General features: G+C 33.2%; 1 protein-coding gene across 1 annotated transcript in view; it reads left to right on the top strand.

Annotated features, from left to right (window-relative positions):
• The window catches only part of REV3L (REV3 like, DNA directed polymerase zeta catalytic subunit), a 253,915-nt gene that overhangs the window by 104,519 nt on the left and 127,812 nt on the right, over positions 1-21,584 (top strand). The window contains exons 2-5 of the mRNA XM_051997548.1: positions 659-848; positions 12,724-12,798; positions 15,409-15,569; positions 19,190-19,286. Of these exons, the coding sequence (XP_051853508.1) occupies positions 659-848; positions 12,724-12,798; positions 15,409-15,569; positions 19,190-19,286 (523 nt within the window). The remainder of the gene's footprint in view (positions 1-658; positions 849-12,723; positions 12,799-15,408; positions 15,570-19,189; positions 19,287-21,584) is intronic.

Genomic DNA, 21,584 nt, shown 5'->3' with positions numbered 1-21,584 from the left:
AAGGAAGGTATACTATGGATTAAACCATGAATGATTATTTTCCAAACTATGTCTGGCTTTTAAAACTTTTTTACTTACACACCAAGTTGAAAAAATCTAAAGAATAGCATCTACGTGTTGAAGTGACTTGAATCTATGTCATAAGAATCACTTGAAGGAATGTTAACTATTTAGCCTAGTGCAGCAATCAAATCTTTAAATATTTAAATGGTAGAATTTAGACTTGTTCTATTTGGCTCTCAAAGACAAAAGTAGAATAATAGGTAGAAGATGCAAAAAGTTAAAATTTAGGATGTAAAAGTAGAATAAGCTGCTTCAAAATGTATTGAATTTCTCCTCATTGGACATCTTCAAATAAAAATCTGGATCATCATGTGGTGAATGTGTTATAGAAGGTAATTATTTGTGTAAGGATTGGGCTGGGTGACCACTATGGTATCTTCCATCTCTTAAAATTCTGTATTTTGGGTATTCTTAAATCCTTTATCTACATTATGAAATACAGAGATGGTACATGTAACAACTGTGAACTAATTCACTTTTTGTATCTCACTGCCTACTCTGAATGACATGATCATCAAAATGCTGTTACTAGAATATTTGAAGTTTTTCATAACTAAAAAGTTTTGTTTTGTTTTTTTACTGTGTTTCACTTTAGGCCAGAAGACTTGTCTTCATTTACATGGCATTTTTCCTTACCTCTATGTTCCATATGATGGATGTGGACAGCAGCCAGAAAGATATCTCCGTCAAATGGCATTCAGTATAGACAGAGCACTTAATGTGGCTTTAGGCAACCCATCTTCCACTGTTCAGCATGTATTCAAAGTGTCATTAGTATCTGGAATGTAAGTATATGTTGGACTATTTTTTTCATCTTCCATTGTCCTATGTTTATATTGATTTTTACAGAAATATAGACTCAAAGTTACAAAATGTTTTATTCTAGGGGCTGCTAGGTGACTGACCATGGAAGACCTCAGGAGAACCTGAGTTCAAATCTGGCCTTAGAGATTTGACACTTACTAGTTGTGTAATCGTGGACAAATCATCTAATCTTGATTGGCTCACCAAAAAAAAAAGTTTCACTCTTGACTATTGTTTTTGTATGTCACCTCTAGGATACGTCAGTCAAGTTACCTTTTTTGCTATGATTTTTCAAAGTATTTGTTGTAGAAATTTTAATTAGTCAAGTGATAGCATTGTTTAGTTTTTTTCACTTCTTGTTCTGCTTTCTGAGGTCAGAGCAATGAGTTTTATTTTGGAGGAGGTGTATAGGGAAGAAGAAGCAATTAAAGTTAAGTGATTTGCCCAAAGTCATACACCTAGTAAGTGTCAATACACCTAGTAAGTGTCAAGTATCTGAGACTGGATTTGAATTTAAGTCCTCCTGATTCCAGATCTGATGCTCTATTCACTTTGTCACCTGGCTACTCCATAACAATAGATTTTAAAAGACACAGCATGGAGAGATAAGGCTCTATCATGAGATGCCAACAATTACCTTTATACTAAATATGATCACTTTCTTTTATATGTATAATTAGGAATCCTTTGGAGACTTTTCCATAAAAATTAATTGTGTAATCATGATGATTTTTGCTATTCTGCTATCCATTATACCATTAATATAAAACTGGCAGTTGAAAATCAGAATAAATGTTTTCAAACTTTATTTTCAGGGCAGTTAGGTGGTACAGTGGACAGGGCACTAACCCTGAAGTTAGGAGGACATGAGTTCAAATTTGGCCTCAGACATTTAATACTTCCTAGCTATGTGACCCTGGGCAAGTCACTTAACCCCAATTGCCTCAGCAAAAAAAAAAAATTATATGTGTGTGTGTGTGTGTGTGTGTGTAGTTTATTATAATAGCCTAATAAATGGTATCCCTGCCTCTAATTTTCTCCTTTTTTCCAATCTTTCCTTAATATATCTCCCCCCTCAAAAAAATATATCTTCCTCAAGTAATATTTCTAATATTTTAGTATGCTGAATTTCCTCTATTCTTACCCTCCTTTAAAAAACAAAACCAAAACTTAAGTGATTCCTTGTTCCATGAAGGATGAAATGTAACTTTCTTATCCTGTATTTTAATGCTTTTCAAATTCTGAATCCAAACCAGATTTTTTTTTCCTATTCCCCTCACAAATATTAACATTTTTATCATTTTGTGCAGTGACTTTTAGAGAGACATTCAAATGGAAAGTTCTAGCCAGCAGTTGGTAATGCAGTTCAGAAGAGAAATGTGGGCTATATATAGATATTAGGTAGTCATCTACATAGAGTTAATAATTAAAAAAGTAATGTTTGGATGGGGATTCAGATGAAAAGCAAACATCCACTCAGAGATAGTTTTAAGAGACTTTATTGCTATTCATAAGGAGAAGAGGATGGCTGCTTGCTAGAACAATCTCTGTGTACAACGTCCGTACCTACAAAGGGCAGCACATGACTCAAACACATATCTTGTTTGAGATAAAATGGCTAGCATGATATGTACAAAAGTATTCTCTCATGTAGAAGATCAGTAAAGTTGAGAATATTTCCTAAATTACCTAATAAAAAGTAAAGAATGAAAAGAAAGGAATTAGGGAATTTAACCCTAATCTCAACAAGAGATCGAAAAGGGGCACTATGGAATACTACTACCAGTTTTAACTATTTTTGCCAGTCAAGAGGAACCCATGTGACTAAATTAGATCACCAAGGGAGTATAAAAGGATAAGAGGAGCAGGCAAACAATAAAGAAATTTGAAAGAAACTCACATTAAGGTGGACAAGTGATTAAGGATAATGATTCAGCCAGGGAGACTGAGTTAGAGTAGCCAGGAAAACCAGGAAAGGACTGTGTCACAAAAGCCATGGGAGGCAAAAGTTTTTGGAAGGATTTTATGGTCATCAATGTTAGCTACTGCGTAAAAATCAAGTTAGATGAAAAAAATTCTTAAAATGGGCAATTAAGAAATTATCGGGAGTAGGGGAGGGAATAATAGTGAGTTGAATGTTGAGATCAAAAGCCTGATTGCAAGAAGATTAGAAGTGAATAGGAGGTATTAAAAAAAAAAAAGTAGATACATTAATTTTTAGGTTGGCCACTATAATTTTGAAATGTGATGGGATATCAAAATCTAATAGAAGGTTTTTTTAAAGTATGGAGATATCTGGGCAGATTTGTGGCCAGCTGGGAAAAAGCCAGTAGATAAATGTTACTAAAGATGAAAATAATTAAACCCAGGAGACTGGAAAGAGAATAGACTTAAGGGATAAAGTAAAAGTTTGAATCTTGAGAAGGAGGTAATTCACCTTATTCGTTGTTGGGAACAAAAGGGATGCCATAAAAACTTTTTGAAATACAAAATCAATGTTAAGAAAAGAGAACATTCTTCTGGTAAAAGGACTAGGGTACAAAAGAATTTGTAGGGAACTTGAAAAAAGAAAGAAAAGTTTTGAAACATTTTTTAGGGAATATTATAGGAGAATTCATCAGGGAAGAATAAAAAGTTATCAGTGAAGCAGTGATTGTTCTGTTGAGAGTCAAAACATAAATGTGTAGTAAAATTATTCAGTGTAGTTAGTGACATTCTATAGGGGAGGAAGAGTTGTGGTTTAGCAGGACATAATTAGCAAGAGAACAAGGAGTAAGGGGTTCCACAAATAAAGGAGAGTGTATAATTGAACTAGTCCATCATATGATCTATACTAATGAGTGAAGGAAAGTGAAGACAGAGCAGGAATGATAGACTAAGGTAACAAGGAGGGATAGAGGATGTGGGGATCACTCTGACAATTAAGAATTAGTTTAAGAGACAACGAGAGAGATGAAAATATAGGAAGTCATGATGAGGGGGAAGAATTTTGAATCAAGTAGATAGTATTGACATCAGGTGATAATGAGATCTAAGACCAAGGATTGACAAACAAATGGCCAAATCCAGCATGCCTCATATTTTGATACATCCATAAGCTAAGAACAGATTTTACATTTTAAAATATAATAAAATTTAGTTTTAAAATGCCAAAAAAAATGTTTTTAGTTAGCAAACAAGGTGAAAGGAGAGACCATAGTTTGCTGACCCTCATATCTAAGTTACAATCATCCCTATGGAAAGCTAAGATAAAGGGAAGAAGCAGATCAGGAAAGAGAAAGAGAAGAGGAAGTCTGAGCCACATTCTGAACTCCTTGAGAAATAAGGCAGAATGACCTCAATGTTGGTAGATGTCTTGTAACAAGGATCTAAGCCCCAGTTTTTTAAACTATGGTTACAATCCCCTATGGGCTCTCGTAACTGAATGTGGAGATTGTGAAATTATGATTTATTATCAGTAAGTGTTTGATTAGTATACCTATTTTATGTATCTTATATTTCTGGAGTCACATAAAAATTTCTCAGGTGAAAAGAGGTCATGAGTAGAAAATGTTTAAGAAGACCTGTTCTAGGCAGTGTGGTATCAATAGATGAAATATGCCTGAAAAAAATAAGAGTTCTGCTTAGAGATGTTGGCAAAGGAAGGGTTTTAAAGTGGCATTGAGAAATAATAAGTATGCCTATTCCTCATAGTACCTGGTGTTGGTGTGAGAGAAAAAATATCTAATACTGGAGAAGGTAGGCAGAAAACATATATCGTTGAGAAAAAGCAGTTTCTGTTGGTACAAAGATATGGAAAGATTGTAGGAAGAAGAGGTCTAGACTGAATAGAAATTTGATGTTATAATACAAATTGCAGAAGGAATAGCATAAAAGATCAGAGGATATACATTGGGGAATGGTAGAACACAAATGACCTTATTACAGTCTACATTGTATCTTATTTATTTATGAACATTATTTATCTGTTTCATTACACTGTAATTTAGATGGGGGAGATCTTGGTTTAAACCTGTCTCAGACTGGCTACAAAATAAATCCCCATAAATCCTCAGCATTTTTATACATCACCAACAAAACCCAACAGCAAGAGATACAAAGAGAAATTCCATTCAGAATAACTGTTGATACCATAAAATATTTGGGAATTTATCTACCAAAGGAAAGTCAGGAATTATATGAGCAAAATTATAAAAAAGTCTCCACACAAATAAAGTCAGACTTAAATAATTGGAAAAATATTAAGTGCTCTTAGATTGGCCGAGCGAACATAATAAAGATGACAATACTCCCTAAACTAATCTATTTATTTAGTGCTATACCAATCAGATTTCCAAGAAAATATTTTAATGATCTAAAAAAAATAACAACAAAATTCATATGGAACAATAAAAAGTCGAGAATCTCAAGGGAATTAATGAAAAAAAAATCAAATGAAGGTGGCCTAGCTGTACCTGATCTAAAATTATATTATAAAGCAGCAGTCACCAAAACCATTTGGTATTGGCTAAGAAATAGATTAGTGGATCAGTGGAAAAGGTTAGGTTCACAAGACAGAATAGTCAACTATAGCAATCTAGTGTTTGACAAACCCAAAGCCCCTAACTTCTGGGGAAAGAATTCATTATTTGATAAAAACTGCTGGGATAACTGGAAATTAGTCATGGACCCACACTTAACACCATATACCAAGATAAGATCAAAATGGGTCCATGACCTAGGCATAAAGAACGACATTATAAATAAATTAGAGGAACATAGAATAGTTTATCTCTCAGACTTGTGGAGGAGAAAGAAATTTGTGACCAAAGATGAACTAGAGACCATTACCGATCACAAAATAGAAAATTTTGATTATATCAAATTAAAAAGCCTTTGTACAAACAGAACGAATGCAAACAAGATTAGTAGGGAAGCAACAAACTGGGAAAACATCTTCACAATTAAAGGTTCTGATAAAGGCCTCATTTCCAAAATATATAGAGAACTGACTCAAATTTATAAGAAATCAAGCCATCCTCCAATTGATAAATGGTCAAAGGATATGAACAGACAATTTTCAGAGGATGAAATTGAAACTATTACCACTCACATGAAAGAGTGTTCCAAATCATTATTGATCAGAGAAATGCAAATTAAGACAACTCTGAGATACCACTACACACCTGTCAGATTGGCTAAGATGACAGGAAAAAATAATGATGAATGTTGGAGGGGATGCAGGAAAACTGGGACACTGATGCATTGTTGGTGGGGTTGTGAACGAATCCAACCATTCTGGAGAGCAATCTGGAATTATGCCCAAAAAATTATCAAACTGTGCATACCCTTTGATCCAGCAGTGTTTCTATTGGGCTTATATCCCAAAGAAATACTAAAGAAGGGAAAGGGACCTGTATGTGCCAAAATGTTTGTAGCAGCCCTATTTGTAGTGGCTAGAAACTGGAAAATGAATGGATGCCCATCAATTGGAGAATGGCTGGGTAAATTGTGGTATATGAATGTTATGGAATATTATTGTTTTGTAAGAAATGACCAGCAGGATGAATACAGAGAGGACTGGCGAGACTTACATGAACTGATGCTAAGTGAAATGAGCAGAACCAGGAGATCATTATACACTTCGACAACGATATTGTATGAGGACATATTTTGATGGAAATGGATTTCTTTGACAAAGAGACCTAACTGAGTTTCAGTTGATAAATGACGAACAAAAGCAGCTACACCCAAAGAAAGAACACTGGGAAACGAATGTGAACTGTCTGCATTTTTGTTTTTCTTCCCGGGTTATTTATACCTTCTGAATCCAATTCTCCCTCTGCAACAAGAGAACTGTTCGGTTCTGCAAACATATATTGTATCTAGGATATACTGCAACATATCCAACATATAAAGGACTGCTTGCCATCTAGGGGAGGGGGTGGAGGGAGGGAGGGGAAAAAAAAATCGGAACAGAAACGAGTGCAAGGGATAATGTTGTAAAAAAAAATTACCCTGGCATGGATTCTGTCAATATAAAGTAATTATTAAATAAAAATTTAAAAAAAAATAAGTGAATAGAACCAAAAAAAATTGCATATAGTAATAGGAATATTGTAATGATTGACTGTGAAATTCTTAGCTAATCTCATCAAGATATATTCCAGAACAATTCTAAAGGATCCATTATGAAAAATGTTATCTACTTTCAGAGAGAATACTAATAAACTTTGAGGGTAGATGGAAAAAAAAAAAAAAACCTGTCTCAGATATGTACTAGCTCTATAACCCTTGACAAAAGGTTTCCTCATCTGTAAAATGAAAGCTTAGACTTTTATAACCTCTAAGATCTCTTTGAGTTCTAAACTTATTATACTGTGACTCTGGTGACCCATTATGAAGTGGAGGTAAACCTAGGCAAAAACTTTGACAACAAAGCACAAATGCTGGCAAATTTTACCATGCTAGAAAAGTAAGCAGTATAGTCCAAACCACAGATTGTGTCTGCTTTCCAAGGACCAGCCTAGCATACTATTACACCAATAAGCAACAATGATACAATCAGAGGAACTGAGTCACATCTATCTAATCATTTTTTTCTGTAAACAAAACCAAAATACAGGAGGATAATATAGCTAAACAGGAGAATGATTCCAAGCTCTCTCAGGAAAGGCAAATAAAGAAGTTAGTGAAGTTGTTTTTATTGTCCATCTTAAGGCACCAAGAAATTTCATTTCATGGGGCATTTATTCATCTTGTATGGCATTCCTCATGATAAATGTTTTCAAGAAGGACCCTATTGAAGATAATTGCATTTTACATAATCTTTCCTTCCTTTGTTGAAGATGAAGAGATAGAGAAATTTTATGAAATATTAAATAAGAGCCTCCAAATTAGAACAGTATGTACTTGGTTACTTAGTGATTTCAAAGTAAAGCAGACAATGGGGAAGATAGGAAAAAATATTTTCTAAATACACAAATATACAATATAATCTAAATATACAAAAAACATATATTAAACATTTATATGTGCCAGGCACTATGCAAAGCTCCAAGATTACAAAAACAAGCTAGCAAGACAGTGTCTGCCATCAAGGAGCTTACCTTCTAATGGAGTAGAGGAAAAACAACCCATAAAGAGGTTCTAGAAAGGAGTTGTGTATCTCTGTATGTGGTTTTGGGGAGGGTGGGTGATATGGAGACAAGAAGTAGCATTGGAGTCTAGCTCTTGCAAAAGTAAGGGAAAAGCTCACTTCTCAGACACGTATATAGAGTTATGTTCCAGGGAAATGGAGATGAGTGACAAAAATTTTATAGAATACCCTTCTACATCTTAAGTTCCTATGATTCTTTTTCCATTTTACTCAAATGAATATATGGGATTGACATCCTTAACTTTTTGTATTCTCTAATTATTTGTAATCATATGGAAAGACTTAAAGATTGTCAATCATCAGCAGTTAGCATGTTCCCACTCTTCGTTAAGCTCTTCCCTCTAGTGATTCTAACTCTCAGGATGTAAGAAACCCTGTTCTCCATTTTACACAGTTAACAGCAATATTGTGTAATGACCAGGTATGATAGACTTAGCTCTTCTCAGCAATACAAGGATTCAAGACAATTCCAATAGACTTGGGGTAGAAAATGCCAAACTCATCCAAAGAAAGAACTATGGAGACTGAATGCAGATCAAAGCATTTTGTTTTCACCTTTTTTGTTTGTTTGTTGTTTTTTTCTCCTGTTTTTTCCTTTTTTAAAATTTTTATTATACAACACAACTAATATGGAAGTATGTTTAACATGATTGTACACGTATAACCCATATCAAAATGCTTGTTGTCTTGGGGAGGGAAGAAAGGAAGGGAGAAACATTTGGAACTCAAAATCTTACAAAAATGTACATTGAAAACTATCTTTACAATTATTTGGAAAAAATAAAATACTCTTATGTGTGGGAAGAGAGAAGGAAGAAACCCTATTCCCTATCCTCTAATGCCTGCTCCTTTATTCCCATCCCCTTCAATATAAACCACCTCCAGCAGGCCACTCAAGAACTACTACCCCTTCCACTGTACTTTATCGATTGCCTGTTCCATATATAACATTTATCAGTCTTTCCATCTTTTTGCCTTCACTGAGACCTGTTTCCATACTAATGATTGAGCATACCTGGCTACCCTTTCCTGATTGCTCTGTCATTCATATTCCCTAATTCACTGATTGTGACACAGGAAATAGAATATTCTTTTCTCCCCATTGCCATTCAGAAGCTATCCTTCTGCCACTATCATTCAGTAGCTTCTCTTTTAGAGGTATATTGAATCCCTATTTATCTCTCAAATGAAAATCTGGTAGCTATTATCTCTCTGCCTCCAGGTCTTTTTTCTTCTTACTTCCTCATGATTTCAGTGCCTGCCTAAGTTTTTCTGTCCTCCCCAACTGCAGTCTCCAAACTAGATAGAGTATTTCAATACACATATTGACATTCCCTTAAATGCTCTTAATTTCTTTGTTCCTCAATTTAGGAATTTTCCATGACCCACTCCTTCATTTTATATTATCCACATACAGATTTGGTCATACCCTTGATTTTGCTTTTACTCACAAATGTTTCCATTTTCTCCTCTTCATTTTTTTTTTTTTTTTGCCATCTTTTGCTCTAGCTTATACCTTCCTCGTGACCTGTTCTTTGTCTTCCATAAGACCTCCAGTCTCTCAATCCTTCATTTATTTCCTAGGCCATCATCCTTGCAGTGTCGGAATTCTCTTCCCTTCCATAACTTGACTCTTTGGTGAACCAGTTGTGACTCTTTTCTATCCCTGATCTTGCCCTGCCAAGCCCAAGATTTGGATTACTCCTGCCATCTGCCTTTACTCATGCAAATTACTGAATGAAAGCTGGAATCCATGATGACTGGGTTCATTACAAGTTTATGTTACGTTATTATTATCAACTGGCTACTCTCTGTAGCAAGGCAGATTTTTATACTTCCCTAATCAAGTTAGTTATTATCCACTCATCATGGCATCTTTTTCCCAAATCTTTTGGTTTTTTTCAAACCTTCCATGTTTCCCCATCCCACTCACTCCACCTCATCTTAGCTGAGAACTTCACTTCATATTTTACTAGGGGAAAAAATTGAGACCTTTCACTGAGATTCCTTTTTCTTTTTCTTTTCTTTTCTTTTTTTTTGCTGAGGCAATTGGGGTTAAGTAACATGCCCAGGGTCACACAGCCAGGAAGATTTAGTGCCTGAGGCCACATTTGAACTCAGGTCCTTTTGACTTCAGGGTTGGTGCTCTGTCCAATGCGCCACCTAGATGCCCTACCACTGAGATATCTTTTACAATTACTTTTTGCCACTCTCTTCTATCATCTCTGTTGCAAATGAAGAAGTGACCCTTCTTAACCAAGACAAACCCGTTTATGTACACAAATGATCCCATTACATCCATTCTTCTCCTGAAGATTGCTCTCTGTAATCTTAAATTTTGGCCAGTCTACTGGCTATTTTCCTGCTACTTACATGTCTCCCTTTTATCCTCAAAAAACCCTTAATAGAGTCTTCCATGATAGTTATTACCTTATATCCCTCTTTTCTTTTCAAGGCTCAACTCCTTCAGAAGGCTATTTATGATAAGTAGTTCCATTTCCTTTATTCTCACTCCCTTTTTAATTCTCTATAGTATGGCTTCTGAAGTCAAACCTCATCATTCAAATGTTCTCTCCAAATTTATCATTGACTTTTTAGTTGCTAAATCTAAGATCTTTTTTCAATTCTTGTACTAATTAACTTTTCTGCAGTTTTTTTTTAAACATTCCCAATCACTCTCTTATCCTTGAAATTGTCTCCTTTGCTCTTTCTTTTTTTAGGTTACATCTGCTAACTGTGAGTATCCCCAAGACTCTTACCTAATCTGGGACCTTTTCTCTCGCCTTTACTCTGCTCCTCTCCCCTTGTGTCTCCTTTATTCCCCTCCCTTCTTCTCTCCTCTCCTCTGTTCCTAGATTATTTTGCTTGGAGATTTCATCATTATCCATGAATTCAATTATCATCTCAAAGAAGATGATTCCCAGAATCTATTTATCCAGCTTTTTTACCTCTTTCCTGACTACCAGTATCCATGTCCAACTGTCTATTGAAATGCAATAACTGTAGACATCTTAACATCAGCTTGTCTGACTTTCTTATCCTCTCCCCCCACTTCCCCTAAAACCTTCTGTCTTCTCAACTTTTTCTACCGTGGGGAGCCCCATCATCCTCCCATTTATCCAGGCTCAGAGCCTAGGAGTCATTCTCAATTCTCTCACATTCAACTCTCTCTTATTCAATATATTATCAAGTCCTACTGATTATACTTTCCTAACACCTCACAAAATAACTAGACACTTTATTTTTTTAAATTATATGAAATTTCTATATTTTAACCAGAAGATAAAATTAGAACAGAAAGAATCCACCAATTCTTGAATAAAATCTCAAATGAAAACAACTAGGAAATAACCAAAATTCAGAATTTTCATCGTATAGGGGAAAAAATATTGCAAGAAATAATAAAGAAAAATATCAACTACTAAGGAAGAACTGTTAGATTCATACAAGACTACACAGGCAACTACCATAATGGAGGAAAAAACTCTTAAAATACAATATTATAGTAACATACCAGGTAAAAAGATATACACTTACACTTAAGAATAATTTCACTTTAGTGGTGAAGCCAGAAGTCGAATTGCAAAAGGTTAAGGAATAAGAAGAGAAAAAGTTGAGGCTATAAACAATTTTTCTAGGACTTTGACTAAGTAAGGGAACTATAGGACAATAGTTAATAGATACTGTTAGAGCTAAACGAAGGTTTTAGAAGGTTTTAGACATGTTTATTCTTTATATAGTTAGCTTTCTTTCTTATGAGATTACAAAGTCCTTAGGTAGGACTATCTTTTGTCTCCTTCTGTATCTTCCTTGATATAGTGCCTGGCACATAGTAGTAAAATGATTATTCATTGATTGTAATTGGAAAGAAACCTATAGAGGGAGAGGTGAAAGATTTGGGAGAGAAGAGTCTATTCTTGAATTTGCAGTCTCCTGGGTAAGTAGGAGATTTTATCAAAATCATATGTAGAGACTGGCTCTAGACAGATTAAGAGTTGTTAAGTGGTTAACTTTGTTCCAGGCACTGTGCTGAGCACTGGGAATATAAATATAAGCAAAAAAAACCCTCTTATATAAATATAAGCAAAAGTCTCATTCTTTAAAGAGCTTACATTCTAATGTGGAAGAAGGCAACACATAAAAGAGAGCTGTAGAATATGGGAGAAAACAGGGGATTGAAGAGAAATGGGGGAAATGGAAGAATCTAGAAAGTAAAGAGTGAAGCCAGAAATGGCAAATGGTCTGAGCACTCCATGATATCCAAATACATGGAGTAGGATAAGAGACACCCCCAGGATGAGAAGGCTGCTGGCCAAGAGATGGAAAAAGTCCAAACAAATAAGTAGTAAAATTAGGAGTAAAGTGTGCAAATAGTCAGATTTGCTTTCTTCTTTATAATAATTTCTTAGTTTGAATCTTGTGTGGGCTTTCTTATAAAATTAAATGCACTATAGAAATATATCATTAATAATAATAGTTTGAATTATACTATATAGTAAGAATAAATTTTTAAAACTTACATTGCTACTGATGTGATCCACACTAACAAAATAATTGTGGATTTCGTAAATTTGATACTTAACTGGAAGGCTTTATGAAGTCTATTATGCTGTCAAGAAAGAAATTTTGAAAGAACAAAACTTCCTTGGTGTGATAAGCATATTTCTTCATCATTTTATAATGAGAATAATTTAAATGTCTGTTTTCTTCTATTTCAGGCCTTTTTATGGTTATCATGAGAAGGAGAGACACTTTATGAAGATTTATCTTTATAATCCTGCAATGGTGAAAAGGTACAGAAATTGTGAAATTAGAAACTGAGTAGTTTTAATGATAAAATGTTAATGTATCAAGGAATTGTTATTTTGTTCATATGGGAACTTTTCCTACTAAATCTAAATATCAATCTGATTACAACTTAAAATCTTAGAAAGTTTGAAGTTCAGAAGAAATTAAGTGAGTTATCCTAGTCACAAAGCTAAGTGTCATAAGCAGAATTTAAACCATTATAAGCTCTTTACAACCTGGCTTCCTGCCACCTTTCCAATCTTCTTATACCTTACTCACACCCCGTATACCATTCTGCAATTCAGTCACATTGCTGTCTTTGCTATTTCAAGACACTCCATCTTCAAAATCCAGGCATTTTCAATGACTGTTTCCTCATGCATAAAATATTTTTCCTTCTAATTGTCACCTCCTGGCTTCCCTGGCTTCCTTTAAGCTTTCCATAAAATTTCATTTTCTACAAGAAATCTTTCCCAGTTTTCCTTCATTCTGATCTTAACTCTGTTGATTATTTTCCATTTGTCCTCTATATAGTTTATCTGCATAATTATTTACATGTTATCTCTTCCATTAGATTGTCCTTGAGAATGGGAATCATTTTATCTTTCTTGTATCCCAAATTCTTAGCACAGTGCACATAGTAGATACTCAGTAAATGCTTATTGACTTATTGATACCAAGTCCAGCACTATCTAGTATGTCATATTATATCTTAATAATAAAATGCAAAAAGAAGACCATAGTTTTTATAATGATTAATAGTAACACAATAAATTTGCATGTCATTTTATGTTATGGGCCAAAACTCTGAACTTGAAACAAGGATGCTTACAAGGTACTAACTAAGTGGAATAGATGAGATAATGGTTATCTAGTTTAGCATGGTACTTAATAGTTCTCTAAGTTCAGTATGATTGATTGAATCTTACAACAAATAATAGTTTCCTAGTGATGTAATAATTGGTTTATATTCAGTGTAGAGCATATAAGTTGGAAGCCTCAGCTAGGTTCATTTCAGAGAGAGACAGAGAAGAGATCCTTCCAGAGAAGAGTCTCCTTCCACTTCCTATTCTTAAATGTTAGAATAAATTTTCCTAGCCTTTATCCTTGGTTTTTCTCAAAATAAGTACGAGGGACCAGCCTTGAAGTTAGTTTAGATTTAACAAACAAATACTTCATGAAAACCGTTTCTACTTTTTGTCCTGTGCTCATTGCAGTCTTTTCAACGTAGCAGATATTTACCAATAGAGCTCTGATTCTGTGGGTGATCTTTAGATCCAAGAAGGAAGTCACAGATCCTCAAGATGGGTCCTAAGCTTGTTTTATAATAATTGTTTTGACTATATTTTCTTTCCTGATGTGAATTAGTAATTTAATTCTTTTATTCCTCATTTAATATCTAACTAAAAAATATTTTTAAAATGTAAATGGAAGCTACTTTTCTCATTAAATTGAGGAGGAATTTTTATTTCTCCCTTCCTCAGAGGCAACTGGAAATGAGGTATGGAGGTAATAGGAGGGATGGGTATTCTTTTGCCATGCCAGAATGTTTCATGGAATAAATATTTTCTTTAATATCAGTGAAATTAAGTACTATATAACATTTCATTTGTTATAAATAACTTCTGGAATTAAGTGATTTTATGTGAATCTTCTGCTTAATTTTGAGGACTTTTTTTTTTTGTAAAGAAAACCATTTAAATCAATTTACTTTAAACAAAAAAGGTAATAGCAGTCTTTCTATCCCCCCCACTCCCGAGGCAATTGGGGTTAAGTGACTTGCCCAGGGTCACACAGACAGCAAGCATTAAGTGTCTGAGATCAGATATGAACTCAGGTCCTCCTGACTTCGGGGCTGATGCTCTATCCACTGTGCTATCTAGCTGCTCTTAATAGTAATCTTTTTAAGGTTGCATCATAAAGCTGCTGGTTGGACCATTTCCCTTTTTATTAGCTCTGATGTTTATGCTGTTTCTAAATAAAAGTTTCATTATGTTATTTTTTAAAGGATTTTATAGATTATTAAATTAAGAAAGGAAACACTTTTGGAGGTAGCAAAGCTAAATCATTGGTTCATATCATTCTAAATTAAAACCTACTACTGAAAATAATGAATAATATCAGTTAAGTGTTTTTGTTTCTCATGCTTTCTATATAATCATTTCAGTCTCATACATAAAATACACATTATTTTATGAGATTTTAAACATTTTAAAAAACAACAATATATGATTGCTATTGTCCCTATATTCATTTTTCTTAATTTGTAGGATTGCTCAAAACAGGTGATATAGTTTGTTGGGATTTCTGTTCGGGTACAGACCAAACAGGATGATCTCTGAGATATCTTCCAACTCTATTACTGTAGGATAAAAAAGAAGTTGCAGTGCAAAGAACATTGAATTTGGAAACAAAGGACTTGAATTTGAATTCCAGTTTTGCTCTTTATTGAATATAGGACACTGAACAGCAAATCACTACTTTCTTCAGTTTTAATTAGCTTCATCTACATAATATGAGAGTTGTATGAGAAGATTACTAAGATTTCTTCTTAGTTCTGAATCTACCACTTTATGGTTCTCTGCTGTAAATTAGTATTTTATTCTTCACTTCAGGATATGTGAACTTTTGCAAAGTGGAGCCATAATGAATAAATATTACCAGCCTCATGAAGCGCATATTCCCTACCTCCTCCAGCTCTTCATTGACTACAATCTATATGGAATGAATTTAATTAACTTGGCTGCTGTCAGGTTCCGGAAAGTGAAAAGAAAAAGTAAGATTTTTTTTTTTCTAAATTGAGATTCTATTTATAAAGTTTTTAAACTTTTGTGTTTCTCTATAATAGTCTTTGTCGTAATAGCAAATTAGGGAAATAGGTTAGTAAGTGTCTGTATGCTAGTTTTCCTGCTTTGTGGTTAAGAAGTATCTTACAAAATATACAAAATAAACAGTCACTTTGGTTTTTGTCCTTACATGGCCTATAGTTTATTTGGGTAAACAGAATATATGTTATAATATATACTTACATAATATATCAGCAGAAAATAAACATTCAGTTTGAATTAAATTAAATTTTTAAAAATTCAGTTTGAATTAAAGACATAGAAATAGTGAAATAGTGGTACATTACTGTTTTGTTGTTGAATATGCAGAATTGGCCCAGTACAAATTCATGCTTTTTAACTTCAACCTTGCTTTTACTACTAATTGATAATCCTTTTATTCATCTGTCAACTCTACTCTCACTCTGTTCCCTTCTTAAAGTCACTAAATTCTACCTCCCCAGTTCCAACTTTCACTACATAATTTCACTAAAAATATTAAGATTATCCAGCATGAATATTCTAATTCCTTTTACACATATTGTATACATATGTAGTTAGCATATACCCTGAAAAATGAAGGATGTTATATTCCAGGGGTCAGCAGGCATACCTGGAGAGTCAGGTGGATTATTAGTTAGTTATTTGTCAAAGTGCTGACTCAGAGCTACACAGATATCACCTAAATTTTAATTCATATTTTTCTATCTGACTTTCTGAAATATACTTTTTCATATCTTATATTATTTCTACTCTTATTACAATACTATAGACAAAATGTATTATTGGAATATTTCTTTTTCATTAATAGAAGTTTGATAGCGGTTATTGTGGTTTAATATTGGTCTCTACCATAAAAATCTTTAATAAGAAAAATATTGGTCTCTACCTTCCTTGTAAAATTAAAGAATAGGATTAGGTTTTATGTGTATATGGGCTTCCATAAGATGTTGAAATAGAAGGGTTTTCTCTGTTTTGTTTTATAGGATTTGTTATGTTTTCTTTTAAATGTAGCCAAGTTGATTGTAAAGGAACTATATTTCTTAATCATTTTGGGGTAATCTAATGCTAAACATAAAATATTCATTCAGTACTCAATTGTTGGTTGTTGTGAAAGATAAGTGAAAGGAGTTCAAGTAAAAGTAATACCTGAGGATATAATGCCTAGTAGACTCATCAGACTGTGCCATTGAAAGTTAAGAACCAAAAAAACAAACATAATGATTATAGTAATATACATAAAATCAATATAAGCAAAATAATAAAAATAATGCTGCAAAATTTTAATACTCAAATTTGGCTTTAAAGAAAAGATTGGAAGCCACTTTTCGGGGGAAGTGGAGGGGAAAATAAATATTTGAAATTGAGGGGAATAAAGGTGTTTGGGCTTTTTTTTTTTTTTAAGAGTTCCTTTGGGCAATGAGAGGTTTAGTGATTTGTCCAGGTTTACATAACCAGTATGTGTCAGAGACTGGATTTAAATCCATCTCTCTAAACACAACATCAGTTTGCCTCATTATTTTAAATTGTTATTAATAAAGTTTAATAATTTAATGAGCAAATTGTAGACAGTAAAAGAGACTGAATATTATGAGGCAGTATGTGTTGATAAATCATTGAAATTTAATCATGAATGATAGAAATGATATGGTAAGTCGAAGGAAGAAAATACAGTCCAGTGTTGGTTTTTTGTTTTTTTGAAATAAAGAAAACCTATATGTTTAAATGTATAAGTGTAGATTTAAACGATACAGGTTAAAGATGGGAAGTAAGGTTTAAGTTGTATCTTCAAGAAATTGGACTCTTTGTATTGGTTTATTACTCTAAAGAAATAGTGGTACTGGGGCAGCTAGGTGGCACAGTCGATAGAGCACCAGCCCTAAAGTCAGGAGTATCTAAGTTCAAATCTGGCCTCAGACACTTAGCATTTCCTAGCTGTGTGACCTTGGGCAAGTCACTTAATCCCAATTGCTTCAGGGAAAAAAGAAATAGTGGTACATTACTGTTTTGTTGAATTCTGTCACAGTTCCTTTTTTGGAAATTTTTATGGGGAAATCGGGCACAGATTGAATTGTGTTTGATGATGACTCTTGTCATTTTGGTTCAAAATCATAAAATATAATCTGTGACAAACTTTTCTAATTCATAATTGAAATTTGTTCTATATAGAACTTTGCATAGTTAATAATTTCAAATAAAATTAATGTTTTCAATTTTTCCTAATGCTTAATTAGGAAAATATGCATATTCTTATGCTTTAGATATTATAGTAGTACCTGACCATTAGAATGTAAGTTCTAAGAAGATAGAGCTATTTTATCTTATTTTTGTATTACTTGTTATCCTAATAGAGCCTTGTGTGAGGTAAGCATTTTAATAAATATTTTTTGCACTGAATCCAAATACAAGATAAAATAATGTCAAAATTTATTTTATTATGGATTTAACTAAAATGAATTTTAAAGAAGTATTTTGACAAAATAGGTTACTTAATAGGAATTGTATGCTTCTGAACCTATAATATGAGTTTTTTAAAAAATATGTAATATCCCAATTTAGACAATTTATTGTCCTTTTTATACTTGTTGCTTATTCCTTTAATAATGTTTAAAAAGTGCATACTAAGGATATTTTATCTTTTAATAGACATAGAACATATTCAAGGAAAAGAATATATTTTTACTCAATGAAAATTGACATAGGTGCTTGTAGAGCCATCCAAATGTTGTCCTTTTATTCATGAAAGATCATTATCCACAGAGTGGAAGATTCCTTAAAGGAGCCCTTGGTAGTCTTTAGTTGGTTTCATTTAAATATTTCATTTAAGAGGTCATAGTAGCAAAGACAGTGTCCTTCTCTTACAGATATATGATATGCAAATATTAAGAGTTATAAGAAGAGATTGTAAATTTAATATATAAATCCTAGCCTCAATATTTTTCCTTTTGCTACTCAGTCTGCTGTAAACAAAGAGTTAATCTTCAGAAAGAAATCTCCTGGGAAGTAGTAAATCTTCAGAGGTAGTTTCTGAAGCATGACCCCATAACACACTTTCTTAAACTAGAACTTGTGACCAAACATACACAGTCCCCTCATCTTCTGCAGGTCAAAGTGCATTTGCACTCACCAGAGGTTTCTACTCATTGCTCCTGCATCTGGAATGCATTGTATATTCTCTTTTAGTTTGAGGAATGAGTGCTAAATTGTGTTTTAAATTTGATCTGGTATCCAGTTTCCATAGGCCTCTTAGAGAAAGCCAAAAACATATATTTCTTGGGGAATTTAGGTTAAAGACCACAAATATACATTTTATATATATATATATATATATATATGTTTTAAAGTGATTATATAAGTACACCTACCATATAGAACATTTATTCTCCCACACACATATTATGAATCCTTTCTTTCCTTTTTGATTTAAAAATATTGTAACTTTGTCTATTGACATAGATTTGGAATGCATAAGTAATTTTAGAGCTTGTCATAGAGGTGATAAGCCATTGAATTTTAACCTAAAGCATTATACAGAAAGATGCTTTTATTTCTTTTACCTTTCTATTCCTAGGTGATACATTACATGGAATTGGATGTTTCAAAGATCGGTTACCAAGAAATTCCCTTACTGGTACTCTGTTTCGTTGGGAAGAAGATGAAATACCAAGGTCAGCAAATATTTTAAAAGTAAAAAAAAAAAAAAAAAAACTAAAAATTATGTATCCTTCTAGTCATGACAAACTCATGGCTACTGGATTATAATTTCATCATATCGTTTTCCTGTGTGAAAAAAAATTTTTTAAAGTTAGATGGTTTCTGTTAAACCAAATAATAGACTTAAGTACCCTCAATTTTAAAACATTTCTATTCAAGAACCCCTTTTTTCAAAGTCTTTAGTTGGGATAGGAAAAGTGTTCTGAAAAATTTACACTACTCCCTTCCCTGTAATATAGTAATATAGTTTATCATGATAAATAGTCATTACTAATATTCATTCTGTTTCCATCTTTTAACAGTTTTTAAAGTAAATGACAATTTGTTGACATAGTGTTTTATTGAAATATAAATATTGAAATAGTTTGGAATGTACTTTATACGTATCATTTCATTTTGTCCTCATTGTTTGATAGATAAGGAAACTGAGATTCCAAATAGTTAAGTGGCTTGCCTAGTATAAAGGGCTAAAACTCTTGAGTTGATGTACTGAGGTCCGACAACCGAGCACTTAAGGCAAATTACCGATTGGCCAATATTCTATAAGCATATGCTTGGAAAATGGCCCTTCCCACTATTCTGTACTGGCTTGATAATTGGCATATACAGAGAATTGTAGATGGGATTAGGGGGTGGAGTAAGACTAGCCAGAGTCACTTTTGGCGGGGGAGAGGTAGAGAGGAGAGGTCATGAAAATCCTGTGTCCATTCCCTTCACTTTTACCCCTAAAGACCAAGGACTCTTGCTTATCATGACTCCAGCTGATTATAAGGTATCCAGGGTGCTAACTTGGTCTTCACACCTAGAGTCACACAGCTGCTGTTTAAAGTGGGCTTTGAATTCAGGTCTTACTGATTTCCAGGTTGTCTCTTATCTATTTCACCATTTAGTAGCCAGAAGTAAAAATCTGTGATTTCACATGATGTGATTTTTTTTTTAATGGGTTGGATAGTTTGATTTTTCTTAACTGTATAATTGGTAAAGAAATTTTTTCCAATGACTATTCTGTGCCATAGACTCTATATCTTAGATTTTCTCTAGTCAGAACTGATGTTTTCTTGAATGATCAATTTATGGATTTCAATGCACAAGGCCAGGAAGGGTTAGTGACGTGCAGTACATAAAGTTTTCCTGATCTTTCTGCTTATCCATCAAAGATGAAGTAGCAACAATTAGCTTCTGTGTCATTTTTCTAGGTGTTCCATCTACTTCTTTCTCTGAGCAAGTTTGTTTTTTATCTGTCTGTTTTGGGGGGTAAAAAATGTATTCATAAATACACATCAACACTACCCTTTAGTGGGTTAAATTATCTTTCACAAAGGACAATAATCTAGGATTCAAAGAAAGGAAATGTTATTGTTCATCTGGGTAAACTCAAAGCCCAATAATATGTACTTTTTAGAACCTATAAAAATGTGGTGATTATCTTTTTAATATTTCATTTCTCCCCAATTACATGTAAAAATAATTTTTAAGATTTGTTATCTTTTGTGTTCCAAATTCTTTCCCTTCTTTCCTTTCACTCTCCCTGAGTTGGTTAACAATCTGATATAGATTATACATGTATAATTATGCTAAACATTTCCATATTAGTCACTTTGGGGGGGAGAAAATGAACAAAATAAAATAAATAAATAAAGTAAAAAATAATATGCTCCAGTCTATATTCAGGCATCATCAGTTCTTTCTCTGGAACCAGATAGCATTTTTTATCATGAGTCTTTTGGGATTGTTTTGGATCATTGTACTGCTGAAAATAGCTAAGTCATTCACAGTTGTTCATCATGTAATATTGCTGTTTGTGGGCAATGTCTCCTGTTTCTGCTTATTTCACTTTGTATCAGATATTCATGTAATTCTTTCAGGTTTTTCTGAAATTATCCTACTTATAATTTCTTATGGCACAATAATACTCCATTATAATCTCATACCACAGTTTTTTTCATTCTTATCAATTCTGTGGATAAGGGAAAATTTTTGGACCAACCGAGATATAGAGAGCATTATAAAATATAAAGACAGTTATCTTTTTTCAAATTTGCATTTAATTTTTTAGATTTCTAATTGACAAAAATTTGAATTATTGTACTAAATGATATCTTCTTACTATAAAATTCTCTTTCCTTTTATGTCTAATGGTTAAATAGGAAAAAGTCTCATTTTAGAAGAGTAACAAATAATAGATATTTGTATAGCACTATAGAAAACTGTGTGTGTGTGTGTGTGTGTGTGTGTGTGTGTGTGTGTGTGTG

Source organism: Antechinus flavipes, chromosome 4, assembly GCF_016432865.1.
Source record: "Antechinus flavipes isolate AdamAnt ecotype Samford, QLD, Australia chromosome 4, AdamAnt_v2, whole genome shotgun sequence".
NCBI classification, from domain to species: domain Eukaryota; kingdom Metazoa; phylum Chordata; class Mammalia; order Dasyuromorphia; family Dasyuridae; genus Antechinus; species Antechinus flavipes.
Note: the sequence above shows the minus strand (reverse complement) of the source record. Positions and strands in the feature narration are given on the sequence as shown.